Raw genomic sequence first — 19,953 nt, forward strand, 5'->3', positions numbered from 1 at the left:
TAATTATAAGAAAACTTTATTTTTAAAGAATTAAATGTCATTCAAATAAAACATCTGAAATCTAACTTGCTATATTAAAATACTGCACTGGAAGCAAAATAAAACAAAAGTTTAAACTGACAAAAATTACTATGTATTTAAGAGCTATTCTTAAAGTCATCATTTTGAAATGACCAGTTGCTGTTATTTAGATCTTAATTTTCTGCTAAAGGTTCACACGGTAAAGACTTGCTCTTCGGGGTGTTCTACTGGGAGGTTGTAGAACCTACATGGTAGGTTTTAGGTCATCTGGAGACATGCCCATGAAGGGGAGAGTGACTCCAGGCCCTTCTTCTTCCCTACTGGGCATGAGATTAAGAGTTTGGCTCATTGCTGTTACGGCTGATACATTCTGTCAACTTAAGCAGTTTAGAAGTTTAACTGAGAAACTCAGCAGGGAGCAGGTTTTTTACTTTGCAAATATTCTCATCCTGGGCAAAAGAAGAGGGCAAGGAAATTTTGGCAGTGCTACATAAGCGTTGGAGCTGGGTTGTACAATGCAAAGGAGGAAAAGAGGCTTGCTCTGCCCTCTTTTGCTCTGGCTACTTCCTTGAACTGTTGCCCTGGTGACATGCCATCCTGTCTTGGAGCCAGCTGATTATGGACTGAAACCTCCACAAACAGTGAGCTAAATAAACCTTTCCTTCCTTCATTTTGAGTTATCAGGTATTTTGTCCCAGCAACCAGAGGAAAGTAACAAAGTAATCACACACTACTATCATAATATGCTACATAACCATGGGCTTAAAAGCAACAGGACCAATTGATTATGAAATGGAACCTCTGAAGGTGTGAACCAAAATGGGACTTTTCTCTTAATAAGATGATTATCTCAGACATTTGTTATAGTGATGGAATGCCGATTAACACCTCTGTATTTTCTGAGTCTTAAGATAATATAAATGATTAAATAACTTTTGCCTTTAAAGATATTAATGGTATATGCTATATAAAATTAAGCTGAATTCCAAGATTATTTTCTCAGAGTAAGAAGAGGTGAACTTTAAGTAAGGAGACTAGTATATTTTTATTAAAGTATTTTTTAAAGATAAGTTGTTTTATTTTGACAGTTATCTGGTTTTCCTAACGTTGTAAACTTGAATATTAAAAACAAATTCAAAACAGATTTGAAAAGAAAGCTAAGATTTAGATTTAAGATTTTTGTATTCCTATTTTGTTAAGACTAAAAGACTATCAGAAAAGTTAGGAATATAAATATGCTTTTATGAAGCATTTATATTACTTAAAAGCTTTTTAGTAACTTCATTTTTTAATTTTAATATCAAAAATTCAATATATTCTTGAAAGTCTTAATGTTAATAATAATCTGTGCATTGCATAGTTAACATGAAGTTGTACATCACTGAAAAAATCTCAGTGATTAAAATCACTACACCACATAGATAAAAACCAACCCTATGGGGCCAGGGACATAGCTCGGCAGCACAACTCCTGCCTGGTAAGCACGAGGCCTTGGGTTTCATTCCCGGTAACACAAACAAATAAACAACCTGAAGGATTCTTTTTTTTAAAAACAAAACAAAACAAAACAAAAAAACGATGATACACAATTTCAAATCAAAATAATAGGAGATTAACATTGGTTAATATATTGTGTACTGTTATCTTCAAAGCAGTTGTCCAGATTACAAGGCATGAAAAAATGATCAAACAATCGAACAATGAAAACACAAACTTACCTGACCAATTATTAAAGAGTACTAAACTTGAAAATTATATTCATATAAAGGGTAAACAGTTCATATTGTATTTTCAACTTGTTCCAACATTAAATTCCATTAAGCTAGTTCTAGCTAAACAATTTATTCAGTTGAGTCTGATTAAAGTGAAAGACATTGCAAGACTGAAATTAGAGACAAAAACATGATTCTCTATTAACTATGTTTATCACAATACAGAATTCTATGCAGTTAATGTTACCTTGCATCCTTTTCATATAGTGTTTTAGGCAAAATGTCTCTGTCCACATAAACTGTATTTGGATAATACCACACTGTAAATCGGGTATCCTGAAGTCCACAAAGAATATTGCATGTATCACACCAGGCCAAAGTATGCACCATTGTTCCTGAATTTAAAAAACAAAGCTAATGTTCCATTAGTTCCAATATATAAATATAAAAATACATCTTTAAAATCAGCTGACAAACAGATCTCATCTAATTTCTGGTAGGTATGTATCTACTTTCTGATAGTACAATTCTGAAACATACATAAAATTTCACATAAAAATTACAAATATTTGAATGCTATATGTACAGCCATATTTTTAATTCACAGATCTTTCTTTCAATGCCAGTTAAACTACAGTAAAGACTTGCTATTGAAAAATGGAATTATATAACTAAGAAATATACAATCAAATGTCTCCACAAATTCATTCAAGTAAAAATTCTACTATATGACAGTACACTTAAGAAAATTAGCAATAATTAAAAGTTAAAAAGTATTAAAATTATTTTACCAAGTTTGATAATTTGTTCTTCCTTCCCAAATCGTTTTACAGAAGTTATATAGAGATCTCTATTTTTATCAATGAAAGCAATTTTTCTATCATTGGTAAGTCCTTTTTGGTCCAAAGCAATTTCCAAAATTTCATTCTAAAATTTTAAAAAATATGCTGGATTAGTTTAAGTGCTTCACATAATGATCATTCTAATTATTTGGTTATAAGAACATTTCTTTTTCTAAAGCTCATTCTCCTACTTATAATGGTGAAATATCCCTGTTATCTAATTTTGAACTGCCAGTGTACTAATAATTCAAGAGTTGCAGTAGAGTTGTACTTTGCCTGCAATTCAAGGGACAAGTGTCCCTCAAATTAGATGATGTCTGTACTAACACTCCCATCTGCCCTCCTGACCTGTCTTTAGTAAACATGATAAAAGGGTGAGCAAGTCTAAATATCACAGGAGAGGTCTATTTTGATTAGTACATTCCTCACATCAGATCATATTTTAATCAGGTTAACAACTATGGTTTTAAGGTTTGTTTAAAAAATATGGAAATATACCTAAGTATCACATTTCCAGGCCTAAAACTCAGATTCTTCCATAGTAATTTCCTGTAAAACAGGAAATATATATATATTTGTGTTTATTTTTGTTTTTTTGTTTTTCCCTTTTTTGAGACAAGGTCTTGTTATGCATCTCAGGCTGGCCTTACGCTCACTGTGTAGTCTCAGGCTGGTTTCGAACTTAAAATGATCCGCCAGTCTCAGCCTCCCGAGTGCTGGGATTACAGGCATGCACCACCACACCTGGCTATATGTATATATTATAATATTTATTATACAATTGAGACCCAGAGACATGAAGTGATTTTATCAGAAAAAGCTAGTACCAAGCATGCCTCAAATTTACAAATCAGACTCCTGACTTCAGTATCAATTTTTCCATAACAGAAGAGTATTTCTGGCATTCTTCATTATTATATCATACAAATTAGAAATGTGAATTGTTTTATAACTTGCAAACGTCTAGTATAAATGCAGTATGTGGGCCAGGCTGGGCTTCAAAGTTCTAGACTCAAGAGATCCTCTTGCCTCTGCTTCCTCTGAGTTGCGGAGCCACAGGTAAATGCCCTAGTTCCTAACTCAAAAGGGATTTATTAACTGCTATACCTGCAAGACTTTGCTAGAGAATATGGATTTAGTTAGAATCATGATCACACCACCAGGTTACTGTGTTTATGTGTACCATAAATAACAGTTTTTAAAACAAATATGTATCTCTATCCAAATTGGCATATCAGGATATACTAATTAAAGTGCATTTTTAAAAACTTAGCTCTTAGATTTTATATTTTGAAGAAAATAATTTTATATCATGTATATCAAGACATATACAAAATATTAGTGTATTTTCAAAATAAAAATCTTTCAAAGAAATTCATCTTTACAATGATGAACTGATTGTCATCATTTTCAAAAGAACTTAACTGTATTTTTAAGAATAGTTAAAAAGAGGACTTCCAGGAGAACATGGCGGACAGATAACAGCAACTACCGGAGGCTCTCTGAAAAACTAGGCTCAGAAGCCAGGTATGGTGCGGACTAAAGAGACATAAGCAGGTGGAGTTATGCTCTGCTGACTCAGGAACGAACTCGGCTGAGAGAAACCAACTTGGAATGCAGTCCTGGTGCTAAAACAGGAACAGAAAAGTCTCGCTGCTGAGGCTGGACCCTGCGCCATTGGAAGCCGCGATTTGGGTTTCCCGCCGCGCGGTGGCTGGCTGCCTCTACATCGGCTCGGTAAGGAGAGAGACGCGCGGAAACTCTGAGAACGGGAGTCTGCGAACGGAGTCGAAAACAGGACGGGCAGGGAGGCATGTTCTGACTTGTGGCGAGGTGAGTGAGAGAAACTGACACTCCACCACAGTTTGACTCCAGCGGACTTTCTGGGCCCGAGCAGTCCTGCGGGAGCAGGGTGCGGTGGAGACTCCAGCCACACATTCCCCTCTCGGGCGGGATTGGTGAAAAGTGCCTGGCCTGCGTGACGCTGCCGGTGGGCCCCGTAGGCTGGCCCAACCCAGATCCCAGAGCCTGACGGAGGCCGGGAGGGGCGGGCCCCCGAGTAGGCTGCCTGGTGCACAGCGGTGAGTGGGAACACATAACCGGCGCAATTCGATCAGGCTGTGGCTGACAGGGAGAGAAGCTGGGCCTCTCATATAAGCTTGCATATATAAGGAACAGAGAATATGGGAAGAGGCAGCAACAAGAAAGGCTCCTCGGCCCCCAATTCTGAGAAACAGGCAATAGCGGATACTGCACCAATACACATAAAGCACCATATAGAGAGCCTCATAGACCAATTCAGGAATGAAGTTATCAACGACCTGAAGCTAGAAGTATGCAAAATAGTTAGAGAAATGCTAAGCCCCACCCAAGAAAAAATAGATGGTGGAATGGAAGAACAGAAAAAGAGGGGAGAATTGTTTGATGGAGAAAACAGGGAAAGCATAGAATACGTGAAGCAGGTTCAAAGGGACTACCAAGAAACTAAGAAGTCTATCGAAGACTGGCATAATAGCTTGAAAGAAACTAAGGACAGACTATCTGAACTGGAGGGCAGAATTGTAATATGGGAGAATGAAATGAAAAACTTCTTAAAAATAACAAAGAAACAAACAGCAATAATACAAAGACAAGAAGATGATAAGAGGATCCATAACTTAAGGATTAAGAACATAAAAGAAGAAGTAGGGACACAAACAAATGAACTACAAAAGCTACTCACAGAAAGAATCCAGGAGAATTTTCCTAATTTAGCAAAAGGTAAAGATGCTCAGATGTATGAGGCATACAGGACCCCAACTACCTACAACCCAAACAGAGCAACACCCAGGCATATAATAATAAAAATTCCAGAAATTCAATACAAGAACAGAATATTAAAAGCTGTCAGAGACAAGAAACAGACCACTTACAAGGGAGCACCCATCAGAATTACAGCAGATTTCTCTGCACAAACCATCAAATCACGAAGAGCGTGGGGGGAAATAATTCAAGCTTTGAAAGATAATAATCTCCAGCCAAGATTGAGATATCCTGCACAACTGTCCCTGGAAATTGATGGAAAAACAAGGTGCTTCCAGGATAAAGGGGAACTGGGGGAATTTGCAACCACCAATTCAACTCTACAGAGAGTATTGCAGGATATTCTAAAAAAAGAAAAATACAAAGAATCCAGAAATAGTGGAGGCCACAACTAATGGAGCAGAGAACAAAGTGAAGAAGACAAACTGACAGCTACTGACAGAATAAGAGCTCAACAGAAATGAGGCAGAGAAGATTGGATGATAGGAACAGCTATTTTGGAGAAAATGACATCTTAATAGGTAATACTGATTTAGTATCATCTTGTTTTGAAGTCTCATCTAGCTTTTGTCCTTCTGTCTCCAATGGTCTAAATAGGTTGTATCTTACTGGATTTTATTATGTACGATAGTATAAGAAAAAACCTTTTAAAGACAAGGAGATTATACAGAAACCATTATTCGTTTTCTGTTAGTCGATTCTAAATAGTCTGTAATGCTGTCATTCTCTTAAATGGTTTTACATTGTTTTGATATACTTAATGCTACAGTATACGAAGTTGTACTCAAGGATTTCAAGGAAAGAGACAATATGGTAACTACTTTTAGGTCAGGATTATCTGGTGGTGAAACACTATTCTGCTTAAATGGTTATGTTTTGATCTGCACTGTTTCGTTGTTATGCCCTCTTTTATCTCAATCTCCACTCCATTATTTACTTTTTCAATACTTTTTTAAATTTTTATCCTTTTAATTAAAGGAAAAAAAATAGCAGGATATATTATAGTAACCCACTTTGACTTTCCATTACCTCGATTTAAAGCCCTGTATTACTCTCACCATCTGGTTTTTAACTGATGTTCCCCTATTCTGTTTTGCTGGATAGTATCAGGTTCGAAAATTTAGGCATCAGCTGTGAAAATAATGAGATTCATTATAACGCCCATTCTCGTTGATTTTTATCTACTTTTGAAGACCTACAATGTTACCAATGTTTTGGTTTTGTTGGTTTTGTTCTTTACTGTTTTGTTCAATTGTATTATAACTAATGGTATAGGCAATTCTATTAGAGATAGCGGGAGGCATTATGGTAACCATTGTTGATCACCTTGTATTATGTTTTCACATTATCTATTATGTCCACCCTTTTGACTTGACCGATTCTGTTCTGTTATGTCACATTTGGTTTTACTCTCTTCCAAAAAAGTAATAAGAACCGTGAGAGCAATGAAACCCAAAATGTGTAATAGTCATTGTACAAAAGAGAGGAAAAGAAAGTGCTCTAAACTATATAACTGCATGTATATTTAAGTGTATAAGATAGAATATGATATCACAGAGTTTTATTGGATCATTGAACAGAACTGTTTGCAGTATCATTGATGGAATGTCCACTTTACAAGCTTTAATTTTGTGACTTGAACAATTATTTCTAAGATGACAATATGTAATCCATTAACTAGTGATTTCCTACTGTTCATTTTTTTTCTGCAAATCTGTATAACTTGTACCCTTTCTCTGCTTTTTTTTTTGTTTTCTCCTTAAATAAAATTTAAAAAAAAGAAAAAAAGAAAGAATAGTTAAAAAGATATGATTTTGTTCTATAAAAAAATTCAAAATCAAGATTAGGGATATGGCTCAATGGTACAGAGTCTACCATATTGCATATATGAGGCCCTAAATTTAATCACAATACTATTGAAAAAAATCAAAGATGGAAACACTTCATAGTGTAAGATCAAAGTAGTTTTGTGTTCACTAGAATCCTGTCTTGCTCTACACTAATTAATATTAATTTAATAATATACAGGCAAGTTTTAGTTTGCGCTCTGTTATTTGGAACGATCTTAAATATCTGTTGATTCACATATAAAATAAGAGCGATAAGATAACTTTTCTATTGTTTTATTGAATATAAAATTTTTAAATTACCTGAATTATACACAAATGTTTGAGTAATTAAATGAAGTATGAGATGTGGAAATAATTAGAAAAGTATAAATTTTTTATGCTTAGGAAATCCTTGTACTTAGGAAAACAATTCTAGCAAAAGGGCTATCACATTAAAATGAAAGTTTAACCTTATTAAATGACTTTCATTTCAGTCACTCTAACAAAAATGACTATATCTTGGCATTTAAGAAACTTATTTCTTTTTATATACTTATTCCTACTAAGAAAAAATTTCTGTTTAATAGTATTAATTTAAATAACTATAAAAGAGAGATTGTAGAGAAAAATGTAACTTATATCTTATTGGTGGGAAGGTATGCTGATACAGTCTTTTTGGAAGGAAATTTGACAATACTTATTAAAATTACAAACAAAGCCAGGCATCGTAGTACATGCCTGTAATCCAAGTAGTCAGGAGGCTGAGGCAGGATTGCTGTGAGTTTGAGGCCAGTCTGGGCTACATAAGCAAGTTCAAGGTCAGCCTGAAATGCAAAGTGAGACCTTGTCTCAAAAATAAATAAAATTACAGTCATTCCTTTGACCTAGCAACATTTCCTGAGCCAAATTACCCTAGAACATATGCAAAAAGATATATATGAAAGGTTATTCACTTTGGCAATGCTGTAAAAGCAAAAAACTGGAAGCAACTTACATGTCTATCCTCTGGGCACAGATTAAATAAATTCTGATACAACAATGAAATAGTGTATTATATAGTAGGGAGAGAAAGGATAGGGAAAGTATAAACAAGCTTCCAAAGATTTGGAAAAAATCAAAGACTTCTCCAAGTAGAAAAAAAAAATTTGGAAAAATCTCCAGAAATAGTGCACTGTGTGAAAATAACAAGGTACAGAAATGTATATGCTATATTTTTGGGTAAGAAGAGAAAAATATGTATCAGTTTTGTTTGTACATGCAATAAAAATCTCTGGAAGGATATATAAGAGATTAGTAACAGTGGTACTTACTTGGGGGAGATTTGCATTTATGAGTAATAGCAGGGAAACTTATTACATACTTTTTAATGTTTTTGATTTTTGAACCATATAAATGTATTTATTATTCAAATTTAAACCAGTAATTATAAAAAATAACAAAAAAGGAAAGTACAACATAGAATAACAATAAATGAGGTGTTATTGGAAGTATAATTAAAATTAGAAGTATATGTAGACTCTAACATGTCATTTACAAAGATAATTATCATGTGCTTTTTGTTTTAGGCTAAAATATCAGAAACCAATGAAAAACTGAGGGTTTTTTTGTACTTTCTAGATGGAGTTTTTTGTTCCTGTAACTAGTCTTAAAACTTAACAAGAATGCTGGCTAATGATAGGTCAATGAAAAAACTGTAAGAATGTAGGGGATAAAATACATATTGTAATGGGCCGGGGATATAGCTCCGTGGCACAGCACCTGCCTGACAAATGTGAGGGTGTGAGTTCAATCCCCAGTACCACAGTGGGGGAAATATATATATAATATTTTCTTTTATGTATACTAAGAGTTTAATCAAAATAGAACATGCTATTGAAAAGCAGTAAAGTGTCTAGACAACTAACATATAAGTCAGATCTTTTTATGCAATTAATTTGCATAACAGTTTCCTATTGCAGATTTTATTTGTGCTTAGTCTTTGTGACATTGTTAGGTAAAATATTTTATGTAGAATGTTTTATATTAAAAACATAAAATTAATTTTTTTCCTCCTTAAAACTATCTTGAAAAAATTAATAAATAAATAGCATTTACATTAGAAATAGCTAAAGTGCATTACCTTATGAGAAAGATGTTTCCCTTCGCCTAGCGGTTTTCCAGTTGATGCCTCAAAGAGAAAGATTACTTAAGAGAAGAAAAGCAGAATATTAATTAGTATGCTATATTATTAGTGAATCCCAGTGGAATTATAATACTCATGAGACATTGTTTAACTCTCTGGACACTACAGTAGCTGACAGCACAGAAGAATAGTGTCAAATTTCTACTTATTAATAGGGTCACACTTATGAAAACAGTGGAACTGAACTCTTCTTCCCTAAAACATACTTATTTAAAGCTGTTACTAATAGCAAGGCATCAATGTTCCATAGGACCAACATTGGCAATTCAAATGTGCATGCATTTGTAACTCTGATATCTATGATTTCAACCAGTATAACATCATAGGCAATCGTATTCCACAAAGGAAAAATATAGTAAGTGCCTGCTACAGTGGAGGTAATGTGTGTGTTTTCTGTTAATATGCTATTGTGGTGTAAGTAATTTGTCTGAACTTTGTCCTGGTTTTCCTCACTAGGAGTTTCAAAAACCCTTAAAGGTCCTAAGACACAGGCTGCCATATTGATAAAAAGACTCTTGGTGGGCACTGGATGGTTTAAGGACAAGGACTGACCTGTGATTAGCATATTACACCTTTGATGTCTCTGACCTCTAGAGATGGAAAGGAAGCTGGAGATTGCATTCAATTAGTAGCTAATGATTTAATTAATTATGACATATAATAAAACTCCATTAAAAATACTGGACACCAAAGCACAGCATAGCTTCCTAGTGAACACACTGATCAGAGGGGTGACTAATCCTTCCACACATCAAGCTATCTATATTCTTTATAATAATAAAACTATAATCATAAATATAGATTTCCTGAGTTCTAAGTCTTTTCAGCAAATTATCAAATGTGAAGGGGTCACAGGGGTCTTTTGAATTTATAGACCAAAAGAAATAAATCACCAGGGACCTTCTGGTGTCTGGCATCTGAAGTGAAGGCAATCTTGTGGAAGATTTTATCCTTAAACTTTAGGGTTTGCTTTAACTCCAGGTAATGTCAAAAATAAATTATGGTACATGGAGTTGAGATTAAAATATAGAAGTTTGGATCAAGAAAAGTAGGGTTTACTAGACTGATCCTGACTCACTAAACTATTTGTTTTAAGAAAAGAAAGAATAAAAAGATAGGAAGCCCTGATTCTGTAGTAGCCACGATATTATCTATGGCCTGCTGCAATCAGTTATTGAAAATAAAAGTTATCTACTGAATACAGAAATGATAGATATAACTCCGAAGGAACTGGCTCACTAAATGCATGAGAAAATGTAAAATAATAATTAAAAAGGAATATGCAACTCTATCAGGGACCTGGCCTAAATCCTCAATCTCCCAAACAAATGTATGGCAAAGGCTTAAGTAAATGAGGTAAGTGGTATGATTTTAAAGCCCCAGAAGGAATGGCTCCCAACACAACTCCAGTGACTTGTTACCTGTAATAACAAAAATGAAAAGTAGAGGTAAGCAAATATAAATTCTAACATCTGAATCATATCCTCTAATTTCAGGACTTTTCTGGCATGTATGAGGAAGATCCAAATTCTGGCCACCAGCATCAGAGCCATTTTAAGGGGAAAAAAAAGTTATGCTGCAGCTAATTATTAAGAGTAAATGATTCCCAAGAGAATGAGGATAGCTAGAAACAAATGCTAAGGGGCTAAATGTGTGTTTGTGTGTTGATCTAAATAGTCACTAAGAAACAGGGTGAAAAAAGTAAATAATGGTGCTGAAACACAGGAGAAACAGAAAAAGGAGTCCAGGTCCCTGATCGTACCCAGGTAGAAATCTTTAGGCAGTCATTTAAAAATACAGTGAATAAATAAAGCAATGTTGGTGGGCCCAAAATACAGAAGTTGGGTGGACTGATGGGAACCCCTACTAGTGACCCAAAATTTAAGGGCTCGAAACAATATTCATCCTAGTTTGGAAGGATTTGGAAAGCAGAAAGGTCAAGAGGACAAGAGGAAGCCTGATTTCCCATAACCGGGGGCACTGTTCTCCACATTTAATTAAACAAAGATTTGGGGAATAGCCAGGGTTCCTTGGCTCAGCTCAGTGTCGGCATCTAAACCTTATGCACATTAGTGGGAAAAATTATCATAAAGTAAAGAAGTTTCTAGGACACTCTGGATAGGGAATTGGTATACACTTATGGTACCAAAACCCAACTAATGAAGCCCTAAAAGGGACTACAAGAGAATACAGAAATGCAAGGTTGATAGGGTTAAGATAATAATCTGAATAAAAATTGGATTGCATACACAGGTTTCATATAAAAGATGCCAACTCTGCCTAAATGCTTTATGGGAGTGGTAATTACTCCTTATTGAGAACATTGTCCCTACTTAATATTATAAAACCAGAATCTACTGATAAAGTCCTGAGGGGCATCATCAAATTAAGAGGATATATACATGCAAGAGTTAATGAGCTTAAGATGAAATTTCGGATGAAAATTGGTAGCCTGAACAAGCTTCATGTGAAGCAGTTGTGTTCTTTTTACCTGAGTGCATTTTAGAAACACAGACTATCAAGTAATGCAGACAGTGTTCCAATCTATCCTTCAAGCAATATTAACTGGACATGCAATGTTTGCTCCCAGTAAGATTTCTCAAGCTCACAGAGGCCTTTAATATAAAGTGGTATAAAGCAGGCCTGGTAGTGCACGTCTGTATTTGCAACACTCTAGGAAGCTGAGGTAGGAGTATCTCAAGTTTAAGCCTCGGTTGGACAACTTAGCAACTCAGAGAAACCTTGTCTGAAAATAAAAATAAACAGCACTGTAGATGTAGCTCAATGCAAAGACCCTGGGTTCAATCCCTACCACAACAATCAATCAATCAATTAGTAACATCAAATAGTACTGAAGAGATGCTGGAATGCTGAAATAGACAAATTCTCTGTATAATAAGCCTGGGTGGAGTATAAGCTGAGGCTTATGGCAAAAGCCTGTTAAGTAACTGCCAGTGACAAATATTAAGACTCTGACTAGAAATATTCCATTTGAGAGGCAATTAGTTGCTCCAATCATCCAAGAATTTTTTTTTTTTTTTTTTTTTTTTTTTGTCTTTTTCTATTTTATCGGTACCGGGGATTGAACTCACAACTGCCTGCTTGCAAGGCAGGTGCTTATGCCACTGAGCTAAATCCCCAGACCCATCATCCAAGAATTGATACTGCTTCTGTAACTGAAGAACATAAAATAATCTGGAAATATAAAGTACCCATAATATATTGGGTGATATTAGAGAAAGATTCCACTAGGGAGGGTAATTTCCAGAAGAGCTCTACAATAACATGGAAATGAATTGTGCAGGGAATGGAAAAGATTACACTGTGGAACTGGCTAAGGAACTGTCAGATTATATGATCACTTGTAGTGATCTATAAACAGCACTCAACAGACCAACAGATACCTGCTTGGTTAAGACATGGTGGGTCTAATATGACCACATTTTGTTTGGAAGGTCTTAAGCTGATTGAAAAAAAGAGAAAAACAAATCAAGTTAGTAGACTGCATTATATGCTGTTTGGCTGTATTTTTGGGTTTTCACCAACTAATACTGGCAAGTGGCCTGGTCATATGGTTGAGGAAAAGGGCAATGGAAAACTGGCTTATTAAAGGCATACCAAAAAAGGGGCACAGCTTTATGGAAACACTATGGGAAAATTGGAGGCTGCATTAAAGCAGGATATGTTGATGTCCATCAGAAGACCTCCCTTGGTTCATGACACGAGTAGACATTGGAGTCTAAAATAATGCAGTGATGGACTGGGCTGAATCTAAGAACCTTTCTCTTATATCTTCCAAGGTACACAGTAACAGTAAGAACTATTTTGTCAGCCAACAAAGGAGGCTATGGGGCAGATTCCCCAGGAATAAGGCCCTACACAATGTTGGCAAGTTGGACTGATGTCAGAAGTCCTGAGGACTACAAATGGGCCCTGACAGGAATAGACAAGACTCTGGACAGGGTTGAACTACTGAAAGATGCGAATGTTAAGAGTACTATAAAAGAATGAGAAGAGAGGATATTGCACTGACTTGAACCACCTAACTAAATTTCTTCAGAATAAGACAGATACTTTACAGTCCAAAATGTCCAACACTGGGCAAAGAGATATCCTCTTCAGAGTAATGGCTTAGAAAAGAATTGGAATGGTAATTAAAATAATGGATGCCTATAATGGGGAAGAAGTCATGACGTGCTGGCTTTCATTCCTGTGTGTTTACTCACCATAAAACGAGCAAAGGGAGAGGCCACAGTACACAGATTCCTCTGCTTATTTGACAGATTTGGGAAGAAATAGTAGAAAAAACAGGATGCTGGTATGGCAAAGAATTTTTTTTTCTTTTCTCTACCTGATGCAGTGCCTCCAGGGCTGGCTGCAATTACAACTGCCAGAAACAGAGAAGATTTCTAGGCAAGAAACTATACTTTTAGGCCTTTATGTCACAATTTCTAAGGGCCTATTTGGACTGGGTTATATTTTCACTCCATCTGGCAAATTTGAAGTTAACCTTGAATGTAGTAATACTAATCTTTAAAATGGCCATTAGTTCTATACGAATGGACAGAAGGAAAAATTATAGCTTTTATGATCTGAATACAGATAGTGTCACCAAAAGGCCCATCTGTTACAGGCCTGATTCCCAGGTGGCCCTATGGTAAGGTAGAGCCTAGTGGAATATTCTCAGGTCATTGGTACTATGCCTTTGAAAGGGGACTGGGGTGCTCCAGTCTCTCCATTTGTTTATTCTTCATGGCTCATGGTGAACGTAGTTTGCTTTGTCACATACTCCTACCATGTGCTGTTCTTGCAAATAGGCCCACGGTCATGGAGCCAGTATATCATGGATTGGAACCTAAAGAACAATGAGCTAAAATAAACCTTTCCTCTTTATAGATAATTGCCTTGGGTACTTATTCCAGCAACATGAAGCTGACTGAATACATTGACTGAAAATAAAGAATGAATAAATGGGTAATGTGATACGTGAAATCTAAAATTACATTAGTGTTTCAAAAGGGATTTCGATCAAGAGAATGATATTGTCTCTGACATGGCCCCCAAAACCTCACACACTCTATGGGTGGTGCTGTGGAGAGTGACTGGATCATGGTATGTGACAAGATACTGGATTAGTCCACCTATTGGTTTTGCACAGTTCTGCAAACAGATGATGGACTTACTGAAGGGGGAAGACCCATCCTCCAATGGGCACCAACCAAAGGGCTTATAGCCTGGATAGAACAAAAAGGGAAAGAAGAAGGAAGACTTCTTGCCTGCCATGCCATATAGAATTTCTCCGCTGCCATGCCCCTCTGCTGTGCCGCCCTGCCCTCAAACAAGCTGAGTATTCCCTCTACAGACTATACACCAAAATAAACTTTTCTTCCTTTAAAGTGTGGATAATGGAATTGTGTCTCAGCAACAAGTAAGTACCTTAGGTAGTCTCTTAACCTTAATATCTCTTATGTGAAACAGCAGTACCTCATTATACCAGATACATGAAAGGGTGAAGGTATGTGTTACTGAGACCTCTCCTTGCTTTCGGAACTTGATAAAATTGAATGGAATCCTGCAAACCTCCATAGTCTCACCTTAGAAAATGTTTGATCACAGAACACAGTGATGGACACATTACTGACTAGTAAAATGTTTGTAGCAGGCCAACATGTTTTCATTTTTATTTTTCAATGTGGTGTAATATTAGTATTGTTGGTAAAAGTATAATACTGACATGGATGATAATATGTATTGGGAATTGAATTAAAAACCCCTATCACTATCGCACATAGACTCTTCTAAACATTAGGTATGTTAATGTTGGTATTATCGATAGGAATGATACCTATGCTACAAAGGATTCCATGGTCCAAGGCCTGGGGATAATCTGTGTTATAATAAATTTGTTGCAAGTTCCTGGCAAAGAGCTTCAAAAGTCTTTGGAATCCTTTGATAATAAGTCTTTGTTAAGCAAAGTGAATCTGGGGAGGGTGAGGGGTGGTATAGGGGGATGGGGTGGATTCCTAGATAGCTTTAGGATAGAGGATGCTCACACTAGGAAGACCAAGCACATGATTTAGAAGGAGGCATTTTCAGCCCCTAACCCTTATTCCTAACCTTTGGAAGACTGAGTTCAATCATATGGCCCATGATTTAATTAATCAAGTCTAAGTAAGTATGCAATGAAACCCAGAAAGTCTTGGACACTGAAGCTCAGTAGAGCTTCCTGGCTTAATATAAAAAAGTTGCGCAAGTGACATGCCCTGATTCCATGAGAAGGTATAAAAGTTCCCAAGCCTCACCTGTGTGTACCTTTGTAACAAAATTATTAAGAATAAATATAGGGATTGCCTAAATTTTGTCAGTGATCTTAGCAAATTAGTGAACCTGAGGGATTTATGGGGATCCTCAAATTTGTAGTTAGTTGGTCAGAGATGCAGATGTCCAGAACTTGGGCTGAAGTATAATATTTACTGTGTTACAACATGAAGAAAATATTTAAAAGATTACAAATTAACATACATTTAGGATCATAATACTGAATTAAAACTTTCTACCAAAAGCTTCTGAATAAGATTTATTTCTTACCCCTAATCTCAGACCTATTTGTATTAGTAGGTATACTGATACCTACTTGTTCAATCAACTGGATGCAGTATCACAAATCTAGCTCTTATTTATGTTTAGAAAATATTAGGAAACTCATAATTCCTTCATTTAATTAATATTAGTATGAAAATGAAAGTTTATGAAAGTGTTAACTAACAAATGGTGTGGAAAATTATAAAAATGTACTTACTTTTTTCATCAGCTTTATCTTTTATTGCTATAGTATCATTACTCAGAGACACAGTCTGTGCATTCAGAATATCTGTTCTCATTCCAGGAAATTTTGGAGAAGAAATGAACCGCCCTTCATAAGAATATAAATAGACACCACCACCATCAACAAGAAGAAAATGTCTAAAATATAATAAACGAAAATATATTCTCATGTAAGATGCCAGTATGTTTTCACTTTTATATTAGAAAAGTTTATTCTTCACAAAAATCTATATACTACAATTAAAAGAACACAGATATATATAAAGAATGAAATATTTTTAAAAATTAAAAATCAACATTTGTTATTTTGATTTGTTTTTCTGAGTTTTTGTTTTTTGATAGAGATAGGGGAAGAAAAGTGGAAAAGTCCATAATTACCACCCTATATACTGAAGTTGTGATTTCACTTATATTATATCCTCAATTAACTTCCTTTCCTAAAGAAGACTATTTATATAAAGACAGTTAGAAAATCTTATAAGTTATAGGGCCATGAATATAGCTCAGGGACGCCACGCCTGCCTAGCAAGTACAAAGCCCTGAATTCATTCTTAGTACTAACAAAGAAAAAACCCCGAAGAAGAAAATTTATAAGTTATACTTCAGTGATTTAAATGTTAGATGCTGTTATGGATCCATTTTATCAACTTGCGAAGTTCAGAAGTTTAACTAAGAGACTCAGCAGGGGGCCAGGACCCTCACTTTGTAAACATCCTCATGCTGTGCAACAGGAGGGCAGGAGATGGTATGAGTGCTACACCTGCCCTAAAATGGGTAGCCTGCTTACAGTAGAAGGGAGGAAAAGAGGCTTGTTTCTCCTTCTTTTGTGTTCTTGTTGCTTGTATTCTGCTGCCTGGAACCCTTGCTCCTCACTGTCACCCTGCCTTGGAGCCAGCTGATTACCGACTAAAACTTACACAAACTGTGAGCTAAATAAACCTTTCCTTCCTTAATTCTGAGTGTCAGGTATTTTCTCTCAGCAATGAGAGAAAAGTAAGAAAGATACATGCTATTTATTTCATGAAATACTATTAATGCATATTAGTCTGAAACATTTAAAATGACTAAAAACTATCATCAAAAAACACCTCAAAAAACTATCATCAAAACTATCATCATTTTATTAAAATAAGATGCTCTAAGGGGTGGGGATGTAGTTTAGTGGTACAGCATATGCCTAGAATGAGTGAGGATTCAATCCTTAGTACTGAAAAACAGAAAATGATACTTTTCACTTTAACATTATATAATCACCAGTAAATATTCATATCTAAACATTCAGTTTTTACAACACGGTTTCAGGTTTAAGGTTGCTATATTCAAAGTATAAGACTGTATAATTTTTTATCAACTCAAATATTTTATGGCTATTATGTTTTTCCTTTGAAAATAAATATTACAAAAACTAATTCAAACAATATAGAGAAAACAAAAGCCCTTTTGTGATCTTACCTACATAAACATTATTGTGGCAAAGTATGCCAATACTATAACTTTTTTTTTTCCTTTTTCTCTTTTTATCGGTACCAGGGATCGAACTCATGATCGCCTGCTTGCAAGGCAGGTGCTTATGCCACTGAGCTAAATCCCCAGACCCCATAACTTTTACTTAACTCATTGTTGAGAGGCATTTATTTTATTTCAAACTATATACTGCTTTAAAAAGTATCTATAGTGTACATGTTTCTGTGTATTGTCCACTCTACTCATTTCCTTATACAGCTTCTAGAAGCACAATTGCCAAATCCAAGGGTATATTTTTTCATTTTTAGTTTTTTTATTTTAAAAACATAAACAGAAAAAAAGGATAGAAATGATATAGAATTCAAAAAAATAGGAAATTAACACTAGCTAATATATTCCATACTTTTATCTTGAAACTAGTTGTTCAAGTTAGAAAATCTAGGCATAAAAAACAATCAGTCAAACAATGATAGCAGGAACTGTTCTTTTTGATGAACAGAGATTAGAAGTATAGTTATCTATCTTGCATATGTATACATACATACATGCATATATGTATACCTACATAAATATCTTTTCCTTTCTTCCTTTTCTCCTTTGCCCAATCCCAGTTGTTCTTTCTTTTTGAGCACTTTCTTACCCTTTCATTATTACAAAAGCTGTTGTACATTTTGGATTTTATTACTCAGTTTTTAATTTTTATTATTTTAAGCATAGTATATACTGTACTGTTAAACCATCTTTTGAAAGGTTACATTGATTTACATAGGTGCTACAACTATTTTGGTGAGCCTGTTTCCTTAATGCTGACACATTATTTTTTAAATACTGTACTCCAAGTCTCATTATCTTCAATTCAGAACTATTTGTTGATTCAGAAATTGCTAATTGTTCTTTCTTGTTAGGGAAACAGAAAGTAACATCGAAATCAATGAAAATATAGTACATAATGAATATCAAATGCATAACTTCATATTTAAGGATTGGTAGGTAACATTTAATTAAAAGTTTTAGCCCTTACACGAGACAATACATATTAGTATATGAAAAACTATTTGCAAATCTTGATGAAGTGATGCAGCACAGTAGCATATATTCTTTCTTTGTGACATTACTAAAAGTATTTTCTCTTCTACATAAGATGGTACCTTTAAACAAACACTTTGTTTCAACAGACAACATCTCTAACTATAGAAATAAGACCAGTGGTGGCCAGTAACTAAAACATTCTTCATTAATTATGCCACTAGCATAAGCTCTTACTACAAACACATTCAATTTATTTGGAACTACTGAAGTAAAAAGCATGTCAGAAATATAGTGCTTTGTTTGCAGTACCAGGAACTGAACCCTAGGGTTTCCGCAATGAGCTACATCCCCAACTTACTTTATTTTTATATTTTGAGATAGGGTCATGCTATGTCACTGTGTTGCCCAGGCTGGGCTCAAATCCTCCTACCTCAGCCTAGGATTATGGACATGTGCCAACACACCCAACTTAAACATACAATTTTTAAAGACAGCTGACATCTTGTCTTTTAAATGGCAAACGTGACTTATTTTAAAAATGTACAATATAAATAAATATTTCAATTTCATTAAATAACAAATTTAACAATATTTTCTTGATCATTCAAGATTATCAATCAATGATCATTCTCTTCAGACAATGACAGCTTTGATACTCATGAGAATCTGTTGGTACTCAGAATTACGCTACTCAGCTAACAAAACTATGCTTTTAGTTTTCTCTATATTCCTTTGACAAACAGTCGCTTTTCTATTTGTCATTGTGCCAAACTTTAATAGCCCACCAGCACCATTTTTCTCCTGGATTGCTATTTATAAAAAGCTGTGGGCTAGCAAATCTGATAATAAATATTATTAAGGGGTACCTAGGTGATAAGTAAAAGAATAAAGTACATAGTTTCAGATGAAAGGTTTTATGCATAGCTGGTTTTTTTGTTTGTTTGTTTGTTTGTTTCCTTTTTATCAGTACCAGGGATCAAACTCATGACTGCCTGCTTGCAAGGCAGGCGCTTATGCCACTGAGCTAAATCCCCAGCCCCATGCATACTGTTTTAGTAAATGTCAATTATATTTACATATGTTGTTCCAGATTTATCAGGTAGCTTTCCTAAGTCTGATTTCTGACTCAGTAGAGTATCACTGTACTTGATTAACTGACTAATTCGTTAATGTGAGTTTCTAGAATAATAGCTAGTCCTAATTTATTTCAGTTAACTTGCCTAGAGTTTTATTTAGTCCTATATACA

At 35.0% G+C, this 19,953-nt stretch overlaps 1 protein-coding gene across 3 annotated transcripts in view; it reads right to left on the bottom strand.

Moving 5' to 3' along the window:
• The window catches only part of Ift80 (intraflagellar transport 80), a 131,021-nt gene that overhangs the window by 18,092 nt on the left and 92,976 nt on the right, over window positions 1-19,953 (bottom strand). For all 3 annotated transcript variants that reach the window (XM_063249272.1, XM_063249273.1, XM_063249274.1), the window contains 4 exons: window positions 16,188-16,351; window positions 9,326-9,390; window positions 2,525-2,660; window positions 1,981-2,128 (listed from right to left, as the gene is read on the bottom strand). In XM_063249272.1, the coding sequence (XP_063105342.1) occupies window positions 1,981-2,128; window positions 2,525-2,660; window positions 9,326-9,390; window positions 16,188-16,351 (513 nt within the window). The remainder of the gene's footprint in view (window positions 1-1,980; window positions 2,129-2,524; window positions 2,661-9,325; window positions 9,391-16,187; window positions 16,352-19,953) is intronic.

The sequence above is a fragment of the Cavia porcellus genome, unplaced genomic scaffold, assembly GCF_034190915.1.
Source record: "Cavia porcellus strain 051 isolate PalLab524CR breed Dunkin Hartley unplaced genomic scaffold, mCavPor4.1 scaffold_5, whole genome shotgun sequence".
Classification (NCBI taxonomy): Eukaryota; Metazoa; Chordata; class Mammalia; order Rodentia; family Caviidae; genus Cavia; species Cavia porcellus.